This window comes from Jaculus jaculus, chromosome 4 (genome assembly GCF_020740685.1).
Source record: "Jaculus jaculus isolate mJacJac1 chromosome 4, mJacJac1.mat.Y.cur, whole genome shotgun sequence".
NCBI lineage: Eukaryota > Metazoa > Chordata > Mammalia > Rodentia > Dipodidae > Jaculus > Jaculus jaculus.
In genome coordinates, this window is record NC_059105.1 from 3,281,162 (window position 1) to 3,304,131 (window position 22,970).

A 22,970-nucleotide genomic window follows, 5' to 3' on the forward strand; every position below is an offset into this window, starting at 1 on the left:
GAGCACCTCTGTGTGTCCTGGGTGTGCTGTCCCCTGCCAGGCCCTACTGGTCTGCTTTTCGGGCTACCTGGTCTCTAGGTGGACACCCTCAGGTCATTATCACCAGGGTGGGCATCCATCCTCCTCAACGACTGAAGCTGCTGAGTGCGTTTCAGAGTCACCCTCATCCTGGGGACGTTATGCAGAGAGATCACTGTGCATATAGTTGGGAAGGTTCTCTGTCTGGTAACTTACTTCGGGGCTACAAGGTACCTATCACTTCCCCCCACTTTTTTGGACAGTTTCATGCTGTGCCCCGTTTTTATTCCATTTACTTCCGTCCCTGCTTCATTACTCGGCACTTCCTGCGTCAGTGGTGTAACTCAGTCGCTCCTCTGCACGCGTCCCTCACCTTCGCCTCTCATCATGGCTCTTACTCTGGTGTCTCCTTCCTACCTTGGATCTTGTGTGCGTTCCCCTTCTCTATCGCGATTGCCCTAGGTGCTTTTTTTCTCTTAAACTCACAGAAGATTTCAATAAAATCTATTATTTCCTATATTTTCTTCAGTTTTGATGATCTCTTCCTCCACACTGACAAAGGTCCTTCCATTTTCACAGAGACCAGCATAACAGGGACCCTTCTCATGTCAGCTTCAGCTTACTGGTGTTGAAAGCACAGTTATCTCCTCCACATAGATATCGCAAGCTAGGACCTGCATGTCAGCAAGAACATGCAGTTCTGGTCTTTTGGAATTGGGGCCACTTTGCTCAATATAATTCTCTCCAGATCCATCCATTTTGTTTTGTTTTGTTTTGTTTAACTTGGACAGACAGGGTGTGGTGCCATATGCCTTTATTTATTTATTTATTTATTTATTTATTTATTTATTTATTTATTTTTGAGAGAGAGAGAAAGGCAGGGACAGAGACAGAATTGGTGATGGGCATGCCTTTCAGCCGCTGTGAATGAACTCCAGACGCATGTGCCCCCTTGACACGACACACTTGCATCACTTTTGCATCTGGCTTTGTGGGACCTGGATATTCGAATGAGCACTCTTAGGCTTTGCAGGCAAGTGCCTTAACCGCTAAGCCATCTCTCTAGCCTTCCATTTTTCTTCATATCTCACAATTTCATTTTTCCATACTGCTGAGAAAAATTCTGTTATGTATACATGTCACTTTTTTTTTTTGCCCAACCATCTGTTGGTGGGCATCAAGGCTGACTCTATTTCATAGCTACTGAAAACAGAGCATCAATACACACGATGTGAAGACTGGGGAATCCTTACTAGGGTACATGCCCAGGAGATGTGTAGCTGGATCATATGGAAGGTCTTCTGTTGAGAGATTTGCTTTTATTCTTCTCTTGCCTCCCATTGGGGATAGCAACCACAGGGCAGAGGTGTGTGTAAGTGTGTGTGTGTGTGTGTGTGTGTGTGTGTGTGTGTGTACATGCACATATGTGCATGTTCATTGGGAATGGTAAAGAAGGAAGGATATAGGCAGGCAAAAATATCCACAAGGTAACTGGTAATTTAAACATAATCACCTCCCCAATCAGATGGCAGCTTGGGCCTCTCTTCAGTTTCTCTTCCATTGATCCTCTGGAGACTCACGTGCCCAAAGGAAACTGAGGGGGAAACATGGGAGTCGCCAATCAGACCCAGACAGGGCAGAGGTCTCTGAGCATTGCTCACGAACCACAGGGCTTGGCACACAGCTGAGGTTCTCCTTGGGAAAGGTACAGTTGCCTCGAGGACCTCACCTGCGATACCGCCCACTGCTCTCCACCCCCAAGCTTGCTCTGCCTGCCTTCTTTCTGCTCAGCACTACACTTTCTTCTCCCTTTTCTCTCACCACATGCTGTCTCCTCACAGCAGAAAGCCAGGTTTTTTTTCTTCATTACTCCTCATTGCTTGATCATGTCCCACTGTGGCCCCGTGTCCCCTCTGATTCTGTTCTAGAGGTCTCACATCCCATGTGACAGGTCCAAACCCTACATTCTCTCTCTTCAGTCTCAGGCCCTGGGTCCCTCCCTTGGGGACCTGCAGTCCCCCAATATCTCCTGTGAGAACTCTGTTCGGTGATCCTGGCTACCCCAACCCTCTGGCGGCCTCATATATCCACCATCATAGGATGTTGTCAGAGGCCCTGGTTTCTGTTCCCGCTTGACTATTTTGGCCTTGTAAACAGTCACCTCCATCTAAGGCTCAACTGCATCTATAGGACTAAGCAACCATTTATCCCTCTAAATTGGTAAGATTGTGGAGAAAAAAAAATGGCATTGCTCATGAAAAATCCTTAGGAGAATCACTATATGAGGAGCAAGGTGTTGTAGTAGGTTCTACGTTGCTGGGGTGAGCATCCAAACCAAGACAGTTTGTGAGGGGTGGAGGGAGGAGATTTATTTCAAGCTTACAGATCTGGGGGTGGGGCAGGTTTCCATTAATGGTGGAAGAACTGCTTCCATACATCCAAGCAGAGAGAAACCACCAGCGGTCAGTGAACATCAAAAGCAACAGCACAAATGGTCAGCAAGGACCCCACCAGGGCTCAGACGGCTCTGCATACCATTGGCCTGGAAATCAGATCCACCCCCAAACACACCTTAGGGCTGGATCCCAGGATCTGTCCCCAGTAACAACTCCTCCAGCCAGGTGGTTGTAGATCCCAATTACATGCTGAATAATAAAACAGCCGAGCCTATGGGGACACACGACCACACAAGGTTTGAGCAGTGAGTCATAACTACCTTGCCTGTGGCTGGACTGGATGCTGATCATCTGCTGGGCAGCTGCTCCCTCGTAGAGCAGGTAAGGGAAGTTGCCATGAGCCACTGGGGAGAGAAAGGAAAGGCAACTGGAGATTCCAGGCAGTGACCAGGGCTGCGTCTCTCACTGCACAGCTCGGAACACGCAGGCCTCGCAGCTCCCTGGGCCACACCCACCCTACCCCCCGATGTTGCTTCTGCCATCCTATAGCGTATGCCCACCGGATGCACCTCTCAATGGTAAAGACAAGTAAGTAGTAGGGAGGCTGAAAATTGTGGCTAATATATCTTCAAAAAGATCAGAGAGGGCTGGAGAGATGGCTTCATGGTTAAGGCGCATGCTTGTGAAGCCTAAGGTTCCCAGGTTCGATTCTTCAGGACCCATGTAAGCCAGATGCACATAGTGGTGCATGTGTCTGGAGTTTGTTAGCATTGGCTAGAGACACTAGTGTGCCTATTCTCTCTATCTTTCTCCCTCTCTCTGTCTCAAATAAGTAAATAAATAAAAATAAATCTTCTTATAAAAGATCAGAGACCAGTGAAAAACAACTTCAAATAAATGGTTAACAGTGAAAATATTTTTAAAATGATATACAACCAGGAACAGGAAAGAACATAAGAATTTCTTTAGGTGAAAGTAGTAGTTTAGAGAAACAGAGAGGGTGTGACCATTCTCTCTCTGTCTCTCTACCTCTCTCTCTCTGTTCACAAATAAATAAAAATATTTAAGAGAAATAGAACACAAAAGATCTAATAGCTTTTAAAGATGCAGGAAGGAAAGGAAGAAGGAGGAAGGAGGGAGGGAGAAAAAGAAGTAGAAAGGAGCTCTGGTTTAATTGAGTCAGGAGAGATGATATGGTCACAAGGCAGCAGCATGAAAAAGAAGCAACACTGCCATAGGTGGGAGCCAATAAACAAATGAGGAGCTGGAGAGATGGCTTAGCGGTTAAGTGCTTGCCTGTGAAGCCTAAGGACCCCGGTTCAAGGCTTGATTCCCCAGGATCCACATTAGCCAGATGCACAAGGGGGCACATGCGTCTGGAGTTCTTTTGCAGTGGCTGGAGGTCCTGATGTGCCCATTCTCTCTCTCTCTCTCTCTCTTTCTCTCCCTATTTGTCTGTTGCTCTCAAATAAATAAATTTTTTAAAAAAGAAACAAACACACAAATGAGAACTTCTTTCTGAAGGGAACAAACAGGAAGTGACCACCAGTGACCCAAGGAAGTGGCAGGCATGCATAGCTGCATTTCAAGGTGATCCAGCAAACACGGGTGGAGAAAGAAAATTCAAACACATGAGACAAAAATACCCAAGAAATACAGAAAAGGTCTTCCAAGAGTACTGGCAGAGGGCTGACAGGGGCAAAAGCAGGAGGACCGCTGAGGCCGGCAGCGGGCTCCGGGTTCATGAAGAGACCCTTTCAGATTCAATGAGAGTGCGGCTTCTTTCCCCAGGGACCAGAAGGGAGACAGGCAGGGAGGAGGCAAGGCAGTCCAGGCAGAGGAGAGGTGTCCAGTGAGCAGCACAGCTGGACTTCCTGGGGGCACCACAAGGAAGCTGAGGAGCTCCCAGCCGGCAGGATGGGGTTAGGGCTGGTGACAGACAAGGAGCTGAATAGAACTTTCTCTTGATGGTCTTGAAGGCCGTAGTAAGGAGGGTAGATTTGCTCTTCTCCATCAGCGACTTTTCCTCTATTCTGAGTAGCTGTCATACCCTAGACCAGGGGGCCACTCCATCACTGACTTTCCAAGCCATGCTATAGGCTTCCTTCACACACTTATTTTATTTTATTTTTGGTTTTTCGAGGTAGGGTCTCAGTCTAGTCCAGGCTGACCTGGAATTCACTATGTAATCTCAAGGTGGCCTCGAACTCACAGTGATCCACCTACCTCTGCCTCCCAAGTGCTGGGATTAAAGGCGTGCGCCACACACCCGGCCCCACACATTTAATTTTAAGTTCACAGAGCAAGCAGGCGTAGGCCACCTGTGCGCCCCCAACTTCAAGCTTCTAGGCTCAATAGCAGCGTAACCATAAGAACATTCTACAGGTTCCTGGAAAGGGACTCCCACAAAATCCCTGACCAGTGCTCCTAAATATTCCATTTTCAAAACCAAAACCTGACCAATCTATCACAGCCCAGAGGAGATGAGGGAGCTGTGGCGCCCTAAAGGATGTGGTAACCTAGATGGGATCCTGGGACAGAAAAAAGAAACTTAAAAAGCCAAACAAGGATGAGCACTAATGAATTTATGTGTCAGTATTGGCCCATCCACGAGACCAGAGCATGGGTTAATAGTAAACGAAACGGGGTGTGGGACATGGGGGCTCTCTGCACTGTACTACACCCACACGTGTCCTGGAAATCTAGAATTGCTCCAAAAATATAAAGTCAATTAAATTTTAAAAAAGTACCGGCAGAGAAGCGTTCTGGAGGAGGTGAGCGTGCACTGGAAGTCAGGGAGCAGGAAAAACGATGCTACAGAGGCCCAGAGGCGACAATGGCTGCTTTTCCCTCCCTAGCAACTGATGGCTTCATGTCCAGGCAACCTGTGAGCCTCCTGGTTTTGAAAGCCCACCTCCCCTTCACACCCTACAGCTGTCAGATGCTCCCCCACCCCCCGCATTCCCTGGGCCCATGCCAGCTTCCCTTATAATTTTTCCATTCTACCATTAGAGAAGCAAATTGACTCAGACTCAGGACTGCACTGAATGATCAGTTTCTTTTTCTTTTTCTTTCTTTCTTTATTTATTCATTTAACAGAGAAAGAAAAAGAGTGTGAGAGTTTGGGCACACCAGGGCTTCCAACCACTGCAGACAAACTCCAGTCGCTTGCGCCCTCTTGTGCATCTGGCTAACATGGGTCCTGGGGAATCAAACCCCAGTCCTTTGGTTTTGCAGGCAAACGCCTTAAACGCTAAGCCATCCCTTCAGCCCAGTTTCTTTTTCTTTTTTTAGATAGGATCCCACTCTAGCAGATCTGGCACTCACTCTGTAGTCCCAGGCTAGCCTTGAACTCACAGAAATCCTCCTGCTTCTGCCTCCCAAGTGTGGGAATTAAAGGCCTACACCACCAAGCTTGGCTCAATGATCAATTTCTTTTTTTCAGTGTGTGTGTGTTTGTAATGCACATGGTTTGCACATGTGTGTGCCAATGCACTGCATGGACACACATGAGTGCAAAGGCCAGAAGAGGATGCCAGGTGCCCTCCCCTATCACCCACCGACTTCATTTCACCAATAGTCTCTCGTGGAACTTGGAGCTTCCGAGTTCACGGCTAGACGAACTGACCAGAAAAATCCAGCAATCCTCCTGTCTCTGCCCCCCACCCTCAGGGCTAGGGTTATAGGCACATGCAGCCATGTTTCTTCCCCCTCTGTGCTTGGCATGTCCCTCAGTAAGATGTATGTTAATAATTGATAAACAAGTGATTGACTGACTGAATGAATGCCATGGTTATGAATCCCCCAAAACAGGAGAGAGCTGCACTTACCATCTGAGAAGCTTCTGTAAACCTCATATAAGTCGGGATAGGCCATCAGATTGGCTCTGCTGAACAGCACTTTCAGAAGAGACGGGTCAAAAGTCTTCTCCAGTTTACTGAGGACCTCATATGCCTCTTTTTTCACTGACACCCGGTCTTTACAAGCTTCTTGAACATGCTTAAAAGTATTGAATAGAGAATTATGCTGTTACGGGTTCATGGGTAATAAGCACTATGTGCTCACAGGTACAAAGACTGTTTTGTTCTCTGCCCCGGCTAGCGGGGAATCGAACAAGGACGCGAGGTGAATATCAACCTGAATGAAAGTAGGCAAACAGACACAAGAAGGGAGTTTATTCTTATACATAGGTTTATATAGGGTTGTAGGGGGAAGGGGTCACGGCCAGGGCAAGGAGTTGTGGGGGAAGGGGACATAGTTAGGGCAAAGATTACAGAGTTACTTTGTTTATTTAGCAGCAATGCCTTTGTTTATCAGCAATGCCTTTGTTTGTTTACCAGCAATGCCTTTGTTTATCAGCAATGCCTTTGTTTCTTTACCAGCAATGCCTTTGTTTCTTTATCAGCTATCCGCAGGATGGAGGAATGTTTGGCCAGGTGTACGATCCCATTGTTTCTGGCAGTTGAATGTTAGGTGAGGAAGTAGAAACTTAACTTGCTATATGGCAGTCTCTGTCAACATGGCCGAGGTTTGGTTCATGGCTCCCAACAGTTCTCTTGTGAAATGTTAGTCTTGCACATATTGGCATGATTCTGTACAGTCCTTGGACTTAATAGCAGACTTATTTATTGTAACCTCACTCTCTGACACTGATATACAATGGGAAGTAGAGGATGGTTTTGAAGAATAAAAGTGTGTTCAAGGTCACGTAGAGTGTCTTCAGGAGCCAAGACAATGTTTCAGGTGTGGCCCGAACATGCATGCCCTGAGTGGTTATTCTGGTGACCACACTATGACCACTGTCTTCCCCTTAAGACTGACCTGACCTGCAGGGCTCCAGGCAACCCAGTGACCATCCTGGCCAAAAGGTATAAAAAATTTCATAAAGACACAAAAAAGATGTGTCTTCAGTATTCCCAGAGGACCCCGTCAGTAATCTTTACTACATTCTTGGGCCCCAGAAATATCCAAAGAACAAGAAACAATTTGGAGCAACAGCAGCAAGCGTGTGCTTCTGGATTTGTCTGTAACACAACCGCCCTGGAGCTTCAAAATTCTCAGAGTCAAATATTTGGAATATGTAGGCTCTGTGATGAAACACTGCCTGCACATGTTTGCTTTCAGTGTATGTTGGTACACTGTAAAAAGTGAACTGAAAGGTTCTATACCCCTGAAGCATTCCCACCCACCGCCCATCCTGCCCCTCCTGCCTGCCTGTTCCTGCTCTCCATTCGCCCTGCCTCCACCCATCCTTCCCACTCCATCACCACTGCTCCAACCGTTAGAGCACAAATGCATGTGTGTGTGTAAGAGAGAGAAAAAGAGAGAGAGAGAGAGAGAGAGGGCTCTTTCTCCTGTCATCTCGTAACTTACAAACAGTAAAGGTCCCCTCTCATAGGAGGCCCTTTAGCCTTGGCTGCATCCATAATTCAATGAAAGACTGAGCTTACTGATGTGAAGGAATAATTCTCTCACTTACCTCAAACGTCTGCTCAGAGATGAAGTCGTGATCGCGGAGGCTCATGAAGAAAGGGAATGGCTCAGAGATGGCACTTGCGATCTCCACCTTATTTTTTCTGAAGTGCTTGAAAATGAGCTCCCCAAATGCCTGCTTCTCTGTGTTCTGGATCTCTGCAGTCCCCCTAAGACACAGGTGCAGGATGGGAAGAGACTGAGTTCACAAGAGGTTCCTGAAGGCTAGTTTTTGACACGAGGAATGGTCTATGCAAAGTCCACATGTGTAAAACAGGAGTGCTTGCTTATGGCGATGCCGGAATAAAAGGACTGTTTATTTAGGGAATACGTGAGCGTGCAGTTGAAGAAACCATGGGAAAGCCTGGTACATGGTGAAATAGTTCATCTGTTCTACTTAAAAATCATCCGAGGGGCCGGGTGTGGTAGCACACGCCTTTAATCCCAGCACTCTGGAAGCAGAGGTAGGAAGATTGCCGTGAGTTCTAGGCCACCCTGAGACTCCAAAGTGAATTCCAGGTCAACCTGTGCTAGAGTGAGACCCTACCTCAAAAAATCAAAACAAAAAAAAAAATCATTCGAGGGGCTGGAGAGATGGCTTAGCGGTAAAGCACTTGCCTATGAAGTGTAAGGATGCTGGTTCGAGGCTCAATTCCCCAGGACCTATATTAGCCAGATGCACAAGGGGCTGCACACGTCCGGAGTTCATTTGCAGTGGCTGGAGGCCCTGGTGCACCCATTCTCTCTGTCTCTCTGCCTCTTTCTCTGTCTGACGCTCTCAAATAAATAAATAAAAATAACTAATTTAAGGGCTGGAGAGATGGCTTAGCGGTTAAGCGCTTGCCTGTGAAGCCTAAGGACCCCGGTTCGAGGCTCGGTTCCCCAGGTCCCACGTTAGCCAGATGCACAAGGGGGCGCACGCGTCTGGAGTTCGTTTGCAGAGGCTGGAAGCCCTGGCGCGCCCATTCTCTCTCTCTCTCCCTCTATCTGTCTTTCTCTCTGTGTCTGTCGCTCTCAAATAAATAAAAAATAAATAAAAAATTTAAAAAATAGAATATTTAAAAAAAAATAATAATTAATTTAAAAAATCACTCAAACTCTCTAGAAAACCACAAAATAGAAACGCTCAATCTTGGGCTAGAGAGATGGCTCAGCAGTTAAGTGCTTGCCTGCAGAGCTCAATGACCCAAGTTCGATTCCCTAATGTCCACATAAAGCCAGATGCACAAAGCAGCACATGTATCTGAAGTTCAATTGCAGCTATTCAAGGCCCTGGCACACCTATTCTCTCTGTCTGTCTCTCTTCTATCTCTCTCTGCTTGCAAATGAATAAATAAACAAACATTTTTAAAAAATGCTCAATCTTTACAGGTACTAATATAGTGCTGGGATGGCTAATTTTATGTGTCAACATGAAGCATTTTTTTTTTTTGAGGGGGGTTCCAAGGTAGGGTCTCACTCTAGCTCAGATTGACCTGGAATTTACTATGTAGTCTCAAGGTGACCTCGAACTCATGATGATCCTCCTACTTCTGCCTCCCCAGTGCTGGGTTTAAAGGCATGCACTACCAGATAAGATAAGCATTAAGACTGAGGGGCTAAGTAAGATAGTTTGCCTCATATGATGTGAGTGAACCTCACCTATCCTAAGAACTAAACAGTTCAAACTGCCCTTGAAAGGCCCAAGAATTCAGAAGCTCAGAAATACTATCACGCCCCAAGGGGAGCTTAAGCGGGCTCCCTGCATACCTCAAACTCCAGGCTTTACTCTCTGTTGGAAGCAAGTAAAGAATCCCTCTTCTCATTATATCAGAGCCCGCTCCTAATATAAAACTAGGTAAAAGGGCATGAGATAGCCCTCGAGGATGGGAAATGAGTAATAAAGTGAACCACTTATTTGGTTTCTGTAAATAGCCTGCACTATAAGCCTTACACTATAAGCCTTAATAGCCCACACTGTTAGCCTTAGTAGCTCCCACAATAAGCTATAACAGCCTGCCTCAGACCACCAAGGTCACAGGAGGCTGATACCATACTCTGCTACCCCCACCTAAGGAATTGCACAAAGGCTGACCTCCAAGGTCATAGGAGACTGATACCATACTCTGCTACTCCCACCCAAGGACCTGCGCAAATGCTGACCACCAAGATCATAAACTAATTGGCTTAGAAACTATGGGGTGGCACAAACTGACTGGCTAACACCCTGCGGGGCTCCTAATATTAGAAAATGATTGGTCTAATGCACAGGCTTTGTTAGAAACCCTATAAAAACTGTCCTGTTCCTGCATTCGGGGCTCTGCAGTCCTCTACCCCTGTGAGGTGTACGGCTGTGGGACCCAGCGCGCTTGGAATAAAATCCTATTGCAGTTTGCATCAAGACCGCTTCTTGTGAGTGATTTGGGGTGTCACCTTATCCGGGCAGAGTGTGGGGGCCCCCTGCGGGGGTTTTTTCCTACACCCTCACCAAACAAGAGTTCTCTAAGACCTGTTCCATCCTGGATCTCCAGCCTGTTGGCCTACTCCACAGATTTTAGACTTTCTAGATTTCAAGATTGTGTGAGTCAATTCTTTCTATTCCTCCCCCCCACACACACACACATACACATCCTATTGGTTCTGTTCCTCTGGACAACTCTGACTAATGTGAATTGTACAAAATAAAAAGTTTCAGACAGTCAGGTATGGTGGCACACACCTTAAATCCCAGCACTCGTGAAGCAGAGGTAGGAGGATTGCTGTGAGTTTGAGTTGAACCTGAGACTACATAGTGAATTCCAGGTCAGCACAAGAACCTACTTCCAAAAAAAAAAAAAAAAAAAATTACAGACAAAAGAAGCTTTAAAATGAGATATTATGGAACCTACCCTTAAAGGTAAATCTTTATAGTTAACAACAAAACCAGAAGTCTTGGGAAGACATGAGGAGGTAGATCTCCCCTGCCTGTGACTTAGACAAAGGAAGGGCAGCCTGCGTCACAAGAAGTATTTAAAGGTTCTTATCTGGTAGAGTCTGAATTTAAAACAGTCACAAGGGGCTGGAGAGATAGCCTAATGGTTAAGGCAAAGCCCAAGGACCCCGGTTCAATTCCTCAGGACCCATGTAAGCCAATTGCACAAGGTGGCACATGCGTCTGGAGTTCATTTGCAGTGGCGGAGGCCCTGGCAAGCCCATTCTCTCTCTCTCTGCCTCTTTACCTTTCTCACTCTCTCAAACAAATAAATTAATTAAATTTTTAAAACCTATTTAAAATAGTCACAGGAAGTTGGGTATAGTGGTGAACATACGTAATCCTAATACTTAGGAGGTAGAGGCAGGAAGATCAAGAGTTCAAGTCCAGCCTCACCTACATAGCAAGTTCAAAGCCAACTTGGACCTTGTGAGACCCTGTCTCAATAAAATGAAATGAAATAAACATCAAGTAAACATAAGAAAGGAAAAAGATTAATCACAAATTTAAAACATGGCTGAATGAAGAAATTGACAAAAAGAATTCAGGAATGAATTCCAAGCATGGCAGAAGGAAACAGAAACAAATCAACAGAAAGAACTCAATACACTTCTCAAAAATATTGAAGAGAATCAAAAAGAACTTGATAGAGCCAGGTGTGGTGGTGCACTCAGGAGGCAGAGGTAGGAGGATCACCGTGAGTTCGAGGCCACCCTGAAACTACAAAGTGAATTCCAGGTCAGTCTGAGCTAGAGCGAGACGGTACCTCCAAAAACCAAAAAAAAATAAAGGGAAGTTTATAGCACTAAATGCCTTCATTACAAAAATAGATCTCAAGTCAGTAACTGAACTATCCAGCTGAAAGCACTGGAAAAATGAGAACAATTCAAACCCGGTAGTATGAGACATAAAGAAATAATCAAGATCCAAGCAGAAATCAGTGAATGGAAATTTTAAAAAAATAACAATTGAAAACTCATGAGACTGAGATGGGGAGGTAATATGATGGAGAATGGAATTTCAAAGGGGAAAGTGCAGGAGGGGGGAGGGAGGGTATTACCATGGGATATTTTTTATAATCATGGAAAATGTTAATAAAAATTATGAAAAGAAAAAAAACTCATGAGCAAAGAGCTGGTCCTTTGAAAAAAAAATATTTATTATTCTCTAGGCAATCTAATCAAAAGGCACAAAGAGAAGGCTGAAATCAACAAGATCAGAAATGAAAAAGGAGAAGTTATAACAGACTCCAGTAAAATTGAGAAATGGATGAACTCTTTAGCACATGCCACCCACCAAAACTAAACCCAGCTGAGACAAATTATCTGAATGAAGACACAACATCAAATGAGATTGGAGCTATAATGAAAAGCCTGCCCCCAGCCAAAAGCCCAGGTCTAGATGGTGTCACTGCTGAACTCTATCAAACCTTCAACTGAAGAGCTAAAATCAGTTGTTCTCAAGTTATTCCACAAAACTGAAACCGAGGGAATGCATTTTACCAATACCAAAACCAGACAGAGACACAAGAAAAGAGAATTACAGACTGATGACCCCGAAGAACTTAGATGCAAACATTCTCAATGAAGTTTTCACAAACCAAATCCAAGAACCTCAAAAGCCTCACCCACCTCGACAGAGTAGGTTTCATCCCAGGGATGCAGGATTGTTTGAGCATATGAAAATTGATAAATATAATTTAATCACATAAGCAGACTTACTGTCAAGAACCACACAGTCATCTCAATAGATACTGTAAAGACCTCTGACAAAATTCAGGTGTCCCTTCATGATTAAAACCCTGGATAAAATAGGGATGGAGGGATCATATCTCAACATAATAAAGGCAATATACAATATATAACAGACCTAAAGACCTACATGGGGAAAAACTTGAAGCATTCCCATTAAGGTTTGGACCTAGACAGGGTTGCCCACTCTCACCACTGCTTTTCAACCTAGTACTTAAAGGCTTAGCTCAAGCAATAAGACAAGAGAGAGAAATAAGAGGGATACAAATTGGAAAAGAAGAACTCAGACCAGCCATATTTGCAGGAGACATGGTTCTATATATGAGAGAACAACCACCACAAAAAAGAACGCTCCACCAAAACACTTGTACAAGTGATAAACACTTTCATGAAAGTGGCAGAATAAAAAATCAGCACAAAGATCAGGAGCCTTCATATATACCAATGGCAATAATATGGAAAAGGGAATCAGGAAAACTGTCCCATTTCTAATAGCCACAGAAAAATCAAATACCTTGGAATCTCCCTAACTGAAGACATAAGAGACCTATACAATAAAACATAAAAATGTTGAAGAAAGAACTGAAGAGAGACATGAGAAGATGGAGGGACCTTCCATATTTATGGATTGGAAGAATTAATATTGTTAAAATGGCCATCCTACCAAAAGCAATATACAGATTCAATGCCATCCCAATCAAAATCCCAGCAACATTGTTCACAGAATTAGAAAAAAACAGTCTCAAAATTCCTGTGGGAGCACAGATGGCCTTGGACAATTAAAAATGTACTAAGCAAAAATAACACCTCTGGTGGCATCGTCATACTTGACTTCAAGTTATACTACAGGTCCACAGTTATAAAAACAGCAAGAGACAGACACATAGGCCAGTGGACTAGAACTGAAGATCCAAGTATGACTTTGATTAAGTAGATACCAGGTCTTCTACAAAGGGACCTAAAACATTCTCTGGAGCGAAGACAGCATCTTCAGCAAATGGTGCCGCAGAAACTGGACAGCCACACGTAAAAGAGTGAATTGTGACCCCCTCCTCTCACCTTGCACAAAAATCAACTCCAAATGGATCAAATACCTCAACATAAGACCCAAAACTCTAAAACAACAGGTTCAATTCTTCAGCCACCCACATAAACCTAGGTGTGTGTTGGTTCACAGTGGTAACAAGAGATCTTGGCATGTGTATACACACACACACACACACACACACACACACACACACACATCCAAAAAAGGTTACTAATCAAAAGATCCAGGAGCTAGAGAGATGGCTTAGCAGTTAATGAACTTGCCTGCAAAATCTAAGGACCCAGGTTCAATTCCCCTGTGCCCACATAAGCCAGATACACAAGGTAGCACATGCATCTGGAGTTCATTTGCAGTGGCTAAAGGTTCTGGTGTGCCCATCCTCTCCCTCTCCCTCCCTCTTTCTCTCTCTCTTTCTAAACTGTTTTTGTTTCCTTCTCTCTCAAAAATAAATTAACTAATTAATTTAAAAGACAGTCAAGAAAACTTGCATGATGGCTCAAGCCTATAATCTCAGAGCTTCATAAGGGTTGCCGTGGATTTGAAGCTAGCCAGGACTACAGAGTGAGAACCTGTCACAATAAAAGAAATAAAAAAGAAAGGTTTCATGAAGCATATACAAACAAGGTAGCAAGCACCATACCTGGATTTTAAAAGTAAAATTTCTCAGCACTTGGGAGGTGAGTTTGAGGCCACCCTGAGACTACAGACTGAATTCCAGGTCAGCCTGAGGCAGAGTGAGACCCTACCTTGAAACCCGCCCCCCCCAAAAAAGTAAAATTTAAGGAGCTGGAGAAATGGTTAAGTCTTTTGGCTGCAAAACCTAGGGATTTGTTTCCCAGGTACCCAAATAAAGCCAGATGCACAAGGTGGTGCTTGTGTCTGGAGCTCATTTGCAGTGGCTGGAGGACCTGGCATGCCCACTCTCTCTCCCTCTCTCTAATAAATCAATGAATGTAAAATTTAGGATTACTTTGTGTGTGTTTATGTACTGTACATGTTAACTGACATAGAAAGGCAAGAAAATAAAATCATACAATGCTTACTCAAAACCAGGGAAGGAATCTGGGAAAGCAGCTCCGTCCTAATGTGCTTGGCTCGCCAGCATGAGGACCTCAGTTCTGCCCCAGCACCCACATGAAAATCCTGAGTGTGGTGGGGTCTGTCTGTGATCCCAGCACTGGAGAAGTGGAGACAGAGGACCCCAAAGACTCGCTGGCCAGCCAGTCTAGCCACCGTAGTGAGTTCCAGATCTTTTCTCAAAGAAAATGGATAGACAGGGTTCCCGAGGAACACCTGAGGAACAAAACTTGAGGCATCCTCTAGCTTCCACATGCACACGCACACCTACGCACATACATGACTATGCACAAACACACACACACACACCTTAAAAAAACAGATAAGGCAGGAAAAAAAAGTACACTAAAAACAGTTACAAACATGATAGGTATTAATCAATGTTACTAATCAGTTTCAGCATGAATGGTATAAAAATACTAATTATAATTTTAATTTAATTTAAATTGCATTTTGCATATTCACTTTCATTATGTATAGTCACTTCTAATATGAAAACACAAGTACGTTAAGCATAAAAGGATCGAGGCAGATATATCATACCAACACTAATCAGAGGAAAACTATTGCAGTTGAAACAACTTCAGATAAAACAGTCTCCAGGCCGGCGTGGTGGCACTTACCTTTAATCCCAGCACTCGGGAGGCAGAGGTAGGAGGATCACCGTGAGTTCAAGGCCACCCTGAGACTACATAGTGAATTCCAGGTCAGCCTGGGCTAGAGGGAGACCCTACCTTGAAACACCAAAAAAACAAAACCACACAAATAGACTTCAGAACAAGGAAAACTGCAGGTCAAAGGGGCAGCATAAGATTATGAAGGAGTCAGTTCTCTAAGAAGACACACTTCCTGGCTATGAGTGCATCTGACAAAGTGTGGCAGGACACAAGAAGGGGGTCTAATGCAGCTGGGCAGTACGGTGGCCGCCTGACCTGCTGCGACCATGACTTTGTGCGCCCGCACGCATTACATACATGAGCGAATAAATTAACACCTGATAGGACTCAGTGAGGAAAAGCCAAGTCCTCTCTCGTTGGAGACTTCATTTCTCTTTTGTAGCTGACAGATCCAACACACAGAAAACCAGGGAGGGCGTAGTGGACATGAAGAGCAACAGCATCAACTTGATCTGAGATCTGAAGAATACAATGACAGCAAAACACACAGGGCCCTCAAGCTCACGGCATATTTATTAAGGTATGCCACACTACAACAAATTTAAAGAGATAGAAGTCATAAAAAGTATGCTGTCACAAAATGACCTGGTTATCCATGACCTCACAGTGCCTGACACTACCGACACAAGACCAGCATAAAAGGAGGAAAATCATGACATCAAAATAAAAGAGACACTGATTGAGAGGGGGAGCAGATATGATGGAGAATGGAGTTTCAAAGGGGAAAGTGGGGGGAAGGAGGGCATTGCCATGGGATACTGTTTACAAACATGGAAGTTGTTAATAAAAAGAAAGTGGGCTGGAGAGATGGCTTAGCGGTTAAGCGTTTGCTTGTGAAGCCTAAGGACCCTGGTTCCAGGCTTGATTCCCCAGGACCCATGTTAGCCAGAAGCACAAGGGGGCACACACATCTGGAGTTCGTTTGCAGTGGCTGGAGGCCCTGGCACACCCATTCTCTCTATCTGCCTCTTTCTCGATCACTTTCAAATAAATTAAAAAAATAAAAATAAATTTTAAGACTGGAGAGATGGTTCAGCGGTTAAGCGCTTGCCTGTGAAGCCTAAGGACCCCAGTTCGAGGCTCAATTCCCCAGGACCCACATTAGCCAAATGCACAAGGGGGCGCACTCGTCTGGAGTTCATTTGCAATGGCTGGAAACCCTGGCATGCCCATTCTCTCTCTCTCTCTTCCTCTTTCTCTCTCTGTCTGCCGCTCTATAATAAGTAAATAAAAATAAACCAAAATAAATAAATAAATTTTTTTAAAGTATGCTGTCAGACCATAATGGAATTAAGCTAGACATCAGGAACAAAAAGATAGAGAGATTGCACAACAAAGTACTAAGGACCAAAAGTCTCTGATTTATAGATATTTTGAAGAAAATGAAAATACAGTTTATCAAAAAAAATTTTTTTTTTCTCAAAGGGAGGTCTCACTCTAGCCTAGGCTGACCAGAAACTCACTATGTAGTCTCAGACTGGCCTCAAACTTACAGTGATCCTCATACATCTGCCTCCCAAGTGCTGGAATTAAAGACATGTGCCACCATGCCGGGCTCAAAATTTATCAGTAGTGGCAATGGTGGTACATAGAAGGAAACAAGACATAGGGCTGGTGATGTAGCTCAGTGGTAGAGTGCTTGCCTAGCAAGCACAAGGTCCTGGGTTCAATTCCCAGTACTCCATCTCAAAACAGAAGAAAGATCAAAATCAATAATTGTCATTTCCTTTGAAGAATCAGAAAAAGAAGAGCAATTTCAGTCAAAGGCAAACAAAAGAAGTTAAAAAAACAAAGTAAAGAACAAATTAATAAAATTGAAATAGGAAAACAAAGAAATTCAATGAAACTAAAAGCATGCTTACGCGGGTCTGAGTCCCCAGCACCCACATAAAGCAGATGCACAGAGCACCGGTAGACCTACCATATTCACTCTCTCCCCCCTCTTCTCTCTTTCTCTGTCTCATACATAAATGAATGAATATTTTAAAAAAGAAAATAACAAAATGCACACCAAGGGGGCTGGAGAGATGGCTCAGCAGTTTAGGCGCTTGCCTGCAAAGCCTGGCTCAGTCCCCAGGACCCACGTCAGCCAGATGCACAAGGTGGCTTAGGTGTCTGGAGTTTGTTTGCAGTGGCTAGAGGCCCTGATGTGTTCCCTCTCTCCCTCCCTCTCTTCCTCACTCTCTCATACATAATAAATAAATAAATAAAATATTTTAAAAAACACACCAAGACACTGAGAGCTAGTCACCCAACAGGCCTCTGTTGATGAAGAAAATCGAGGCAATAAGGAGCAGCCTTACAGCAGAGGCAGCACCAAGCCAACATGGTGCCACTAGTGGATTTTACCAAACTCCACAGAAGAACTGAGGCTTTCCTGGGGCTGACCCCAGGCCAGAAGTAGCTGGACTGAGTCCCCACTAGACTTTTGTCTTTTTTTTTTAATATGATTTCCATCCTTCCCTAACCAGATACATAACACATCTCAGAATAAGAAATTATCGTTTTGTTTGTTTGCTTGTTTGTTTTTCTTTTTTTGAGAGAGGGTCTCATTCTAGCCCAGGCTGACCTGGAATTCACTCTGTATTCTCAGAGTGGCCTCAAACTCACAGCAATCCTCCTACCTCTGCCTCCCGAGTGCTGGGATTAAAGGTGTGTGCCACTATGCCTGGCTAAGAAATTATCTTAAAAACAAAACAAAAAAAAAAAAAAAAACCAACCAAGACTGGGGAGATGGCTCAGTTGGTAAAGTGCTTGCCTCACAGGCATGAGGACCTGAGTTCAATCCCCAGTACCCACGTAAAAATAGCAGACGTGGTGGAACACACCTGTAACCTCAGCCCTGGTGAGGGATAGAACCCGCTGAGCAGCCAGCCTAGCCTGATTGGTGAGCTCCAGACCAATGATAGATCCTGTCTCAAGAAAAAAAAAAAAAAAGAGCTGGAGAGATGGCTAAGCAGTTAAGGCGCTTGTCTACAAGGCAAAGGACCCAGGTTCGATTCCCTAGGACCCATGTAAGCCAGATATACAAGGTGGCATCTAGAGTTGGCAGCAGCTAGAAGCCCTGGTGTGCCCATTCTCTCTATATATCTGCCTCTTTCTCCCTATCTCTCTCTCACACACACATAAATAAACAAATATAAATATTTTTTTCTTAAAGATGGGGTTGGAGAGATGGCTTAGTGGTTAAGGCACTTGCCTACTAAGCCCAATGATTCAAGTTTGATTTCCCCGCATCCACGTAATGCCAGATGCACAAAGTGACGCATGCATTTGGAATTCATTTGCAGTGTCTGCAGGCCTTGACGTACTCATTCATTTATTCATTCTCTCTCTCTCTCTTTGAAAATAAATAAGTGAAAATATTTTTTAAAAGTTAAACATGTGCTGACTTCACTCTCCATTGGATAATCTGCTTCTCTTTTTCAGGCGGGCGCTGGACCTGAGGAGATAAATGACCCAGCGCACTTCACCCTGGCCCCAGCTGAAACCACAGAGAAGATGGGGAAATGAGCAAGAGTGCTGCTTTCTCGGTGAACCTGGTACCAGCACCAGGGTGAAGGAGACAGACACTGAGGACACTCAACACCTACCAAACCTGAGATCCAGAGGCTCCTCAGAGCCCATCACTGAAGTAGACTTGAAATGCTCCCAGCATGGCTCAGGGAATAATGCAGAAGAGTAGATGGAAAGATTGTCAGAGCCACAAGTTGGGACATAATGCACAGAGACATTGCTTCTCCCCCATAACTGACTGCTGCCCCACATTGCATGACCCACAATCCCCCTGGGGTTGACCTGCATCCCCAGTGAGGAGGGCCCCTGTGGAAAATGGGCAGAGATGAGGGAAAGGATGGTAACAACATGTATTGTTTACATACTATGTCCACAACTAATAAAATAAATTATAAAGATTTTTTTAAGGTAGACAGTGTTCCTGAGGATAACAGACACACATATGTACTGGTACACACCCCCACACACATGTCCAGGTGCATACTTACAGATATATGCATTAAAAGAAAGAAAAGCTACACTCATTTCTTACCTATTTTCATTCGCCCTTGGCTATTACCCACGTTTCACTTCCTCCAATCAAATGGTCAAAGAGCAGAGTGGCTCTGAGACTGGAAGAAGTTTGGCAACAAACGGGCGCCTGACTTGTAGATTAATTTTTCTAAGATATTTTTTGGGCAGCCTTGTCCTCAGGAGTGCGGCTAAAAGAAGCCAGAGCGACAGAGAAGGGCACAGTTAATGACCCACTCCCGCAGGGGCTCCAGGGCCCCAGGAGGTCTCACTGCGGGAGCTGTGTATGAGTCAGGGTGACCTTATGTTTCCCCCAGCATCAAAGCCACTTCCGAGAAAACTTTGCTTGCCTCTTTTTTTTTTTTTTTTGTCTTGTTTTGTTTTGTCTTGTTTTTGAGGTAGGGTCTCACTCTGTAGCCCAGGCTGACCTGGAATTCACTATGTAGTCTCAGGGTGGTCTCGAACTCACAGTGATCCTCCTACCTCTACCTCCCGAGTGCTGTTGGCCTCATTTTTTTTAATTGACTTGACATCTCATTCTCTCACAGTGCTGGAACCAAGCTGGGCAGGGACAAGTAGCAAATGTAAATATTGACCTTACTAGAGACAGGGACAAGGAGAGGACACCGGGCGCCCGCCCGCCGTACCTGCTGCTGAATCCGCTGTCATCTGCCATTCCCCACCGAGGCCGCCCCCGGGGCTGTGAACGTGGCTGGGATTAGATTTCCGCCACCTCTGAACCTTCTCAAAGCCCGGCAGAAACGGACAATTAACCCTCTGCTCCTCCAGGCGGGCTGCATAAAGGGAAAAAGAAAGTGAAATTGCCTGGCTGTGACGCGGCTTAACCCCCACCCCGCCCGGCCTGCGCCCAGGCCCCGCGCCGGGGAGGAGGAGCGCAGGCCGCTCGGGGCCCCGGAAGCGCGGACCCGGTCGGGGCTGAGACCTGCTCCGCTAAGCGGGCTCAGGGCGGTTTGCACGAGGAGGAGTGTAATTCCCTGCGCTGTCCTTTGCTACGGGGGGGGGGGGGGGGGGGGAGGACAAGGACAACCGGATCACAGCAGGAGGATTTGTACCTGGTATCCGGACACCCAGCTGAAAAAATCCAGAATGTGTGATATCAAGAAAGTTCTTAGCGTTTCTGGAAAGCAGCCAGAAGTAAGAAAAAAAAAAAAAAAAACACCTCCCACTCCTCCGGTCAAAGGCAAGTGCAGAGAATTCGGGTGGAGGTCGCACCCGCGGCCCTTAGCAACTGGGAGCCACGGGCATCTGGGCGGGCTTCGTGTGCGCCTGGAAAGGGCATTTGGACCTTCAAGGAGGGTGGAATTTCCGAAGGCAAGCGTGTTAGCTCTATCATCCCCACTTTCCCCCTTCTACCTGACCCTCGTTCTGTAGATCAGAAAAAGAAAAAAAAAAAAAAAAGCTAAGCTAGTGTTAAGTTGAAGAAATTTTTAAATGGAACAAAGACCCAATCAAATAAATAAACCAAAGCAGCAGACTAGAAATCCAGGTGTGGCTCGGCGGGGAAAGCGCTGTCCCAATCAACAGAGCCCATGGGAAATGGCCTGGAATCCCCGAGGGAAGCACACCCTGGCTGGGCGGGGGGATTCCCTGGGGCTTGCTGACTCGCTAGTCTAGCTGAATCAGCAAATAGGCTCCGGGTTTAGACCCTGTCTCAAAGGGTAACATGGAGAGCAGTTGAGGAAGACGCCCAATGTCAGCCTCTGTCCCACAATGATCTACACACACACACACATACACACACACACACACACACACACACACACACACACACGTGTATCCATATATATACCCACATACATACATGTGCACTGCATTCACATACACAAAAAGAAATCCAGGTGGCACATTGGATCAAAACCAGGGCAAATGGGAGCCAAGGTGTGTGTGGAGCTCCAGGCTGAGCAACAGCCAGGCAGGACTTTTCTGGAATATGATACATACCACTGAATCCCATACCTCCAGGGTCAGTACAGGTAAGGAGAAGTAAGATATGTCTGCAAACACAGAAGGAAGAGATTTTTACTCTTTTTAAAATGTTTTATTTAGGGCTGAAGAGATGGCTTAGCGGTTAACGAGCTTACCTGTGAAGCCTAAGGACCCAGTTTCGATTCTTCAGGTCCCATGTAAGCCAGATGCACATGGTGGCACATATGTCTGGAGTTCATTTGCAGTGGCTGGAGGCCCTGTCATGTCCATTCTCTCTCTCCCTCTCTCTAATAAATAAAAATAAATTTTAAAAATATTTTATTTTTAAGATTTATTTGAGAGAAAGAGGCAGAGAGAGAGAGAGAGAGTGAGTGTGTATGTGTGTGTGTGTGTGTGTGTGTGTGTGAATGGGTGCACCAGGGCCTCCAGCCACTGGAAACAAACTCCAGATAGTTGCGCCACCTTGTGTATCTGGCTTATGTGGGGCCTGGGGAATCAAACCTGAGTCCTTAGGCTTCACAGGTAAGCAAGCACCTGAACTGTTAAACCATCTCTCTAGCTCAAGATGTTTGTTCTTTTGACCTTTTCTGGCTGCTTTCTTTCAAAAGAGAAACCCCAGAGTGACTAGGACAGATGTCTGGACGACAGAGACATTTTCTGCAGTAGAAGCATCACTGTACCTACAAGGCGCTACACAGATGCAGCTCACTATCTCCCTCTCTCTCTCTCTCTCTCCCCCCCCCCCAACCCTTTCCTTCTGACTTCATTAGTGGGAGTACTGCCTGTATTGGCATAGCTGTCTTTTATGCCTCTGTGGGGCATGGTGGTCCAGATAAGAGGTGGCACCGACATTACCAGCCTGTGAGGTGTCCCCTTTATTGCCTCTGTGCCTCTGGGCATCAGGCAGGCCAGACCCACTGCTGAGCTGGGCATGTCTGTGGTTCCAGCTTCTTTTTTAATTTTTTTTGTTCATTTTTATTTATTTGAGTGTGACAGAGAGAGAAAGAGACAGAGAGAGAGAGAATGGGCGTACCAGGGCTTCCAGCCACTGCAAACGAACTCCAGACGTGTGCGCCCCCTTGTGCATCTGGCTAACGTGGGTCCTGGGGAATCAAGCCTCGAACCGGGGTCCTTAGGCTTCATAGGCAAGCACTTAACCGCTAAGCCATCTCTCCAGCCCAGGTTCCAGCTTCTTTATCAACACAAGGCCTTGGATGTTCCTCAACTGACCCATAGCAAGACTGAGACTTTAGAATGGTTCCTGCCCACTTTGCCACATCATGGGTCGGGCCAGACCACCACAGCCTAGAGTTCCCACGTCAGTCTCCCACCGTTCTGACTCCCCGGTGCTCACTGCAGAATCTCTCTGGGATAAAGGGTGTCTGGGCCACAGCTGCCCATGGTCAGGTCAGCCTTGGCTCCCAGCATGTGCATAGAGCTGATTTTCTTCATTTTTGTGCAACCAGAGAAACAAGGCTGTTTCCAATACCTCCTTGCTTGATGCTCCCCTGCCCAAAATTCAGAACAAGTAATGACCTATAGAGGCAAGATTCCTTCCAGCTGGATAAATGCAGCAGGACCTGGCACCTGGACTCAGAGCAAAAAATG

The 22,970-nt window shown here is 45.5% G+C and overlaps 1 protein-coding gene and 1 non-coding gene across 4 annotated transcripts in view; one reads left to right on the plus strand and one right to left on the minus strand.

The window, feature by feature from the left end:
• The window catches only part of LOC101595557 (nuclear body protein SP140), a 59,281-nt gene extending 38,764 nt beyond the window's left edge, over positions 1-20,517 (minus strand). For 2 of the 3 annotated variants that reach the window (XM_045148549.1, XM_045148547.1), the window contains exons 1-5: positions 20,063-20,236; positions 7,894-8,056; positions 6,245-6,413; positions 2,735-2,818; positions 1,532-1,612 (exon numbers count right to left, since the gene is read on the minus strand). In XM_045148549.1, the coding sequence (XP_045004484.1) occupies positions 1,532-1,612; positions 2,735-2,818; positions 6,245-6,413; positions 7,894-8,056; positions 20,063-20,091 (526 nt within the window). In that variant the 5' untranslated portion in view covers positions 20,092-20,236. Of the gene's footprint in view, positions 1-1,531; positions 1,613-2,734; positions 2,819-6,244; positions 6,414-7,893; positions 8,057-20,062; positions 20,237-20,488 lie in introns of those variants that run through there. The other variant, XM_045148548.1, reaches the window with a different exon arrangement.
• Trnaa-agc lies at positions 17,003-17,076 on the plus strand. The gene has a single exon. It is a non-coding gene; the product is annotated as a tRNA-Ala (tRNA).
• Positions 20,518-22,970: the final 2,453 nt, after the last annotated feature.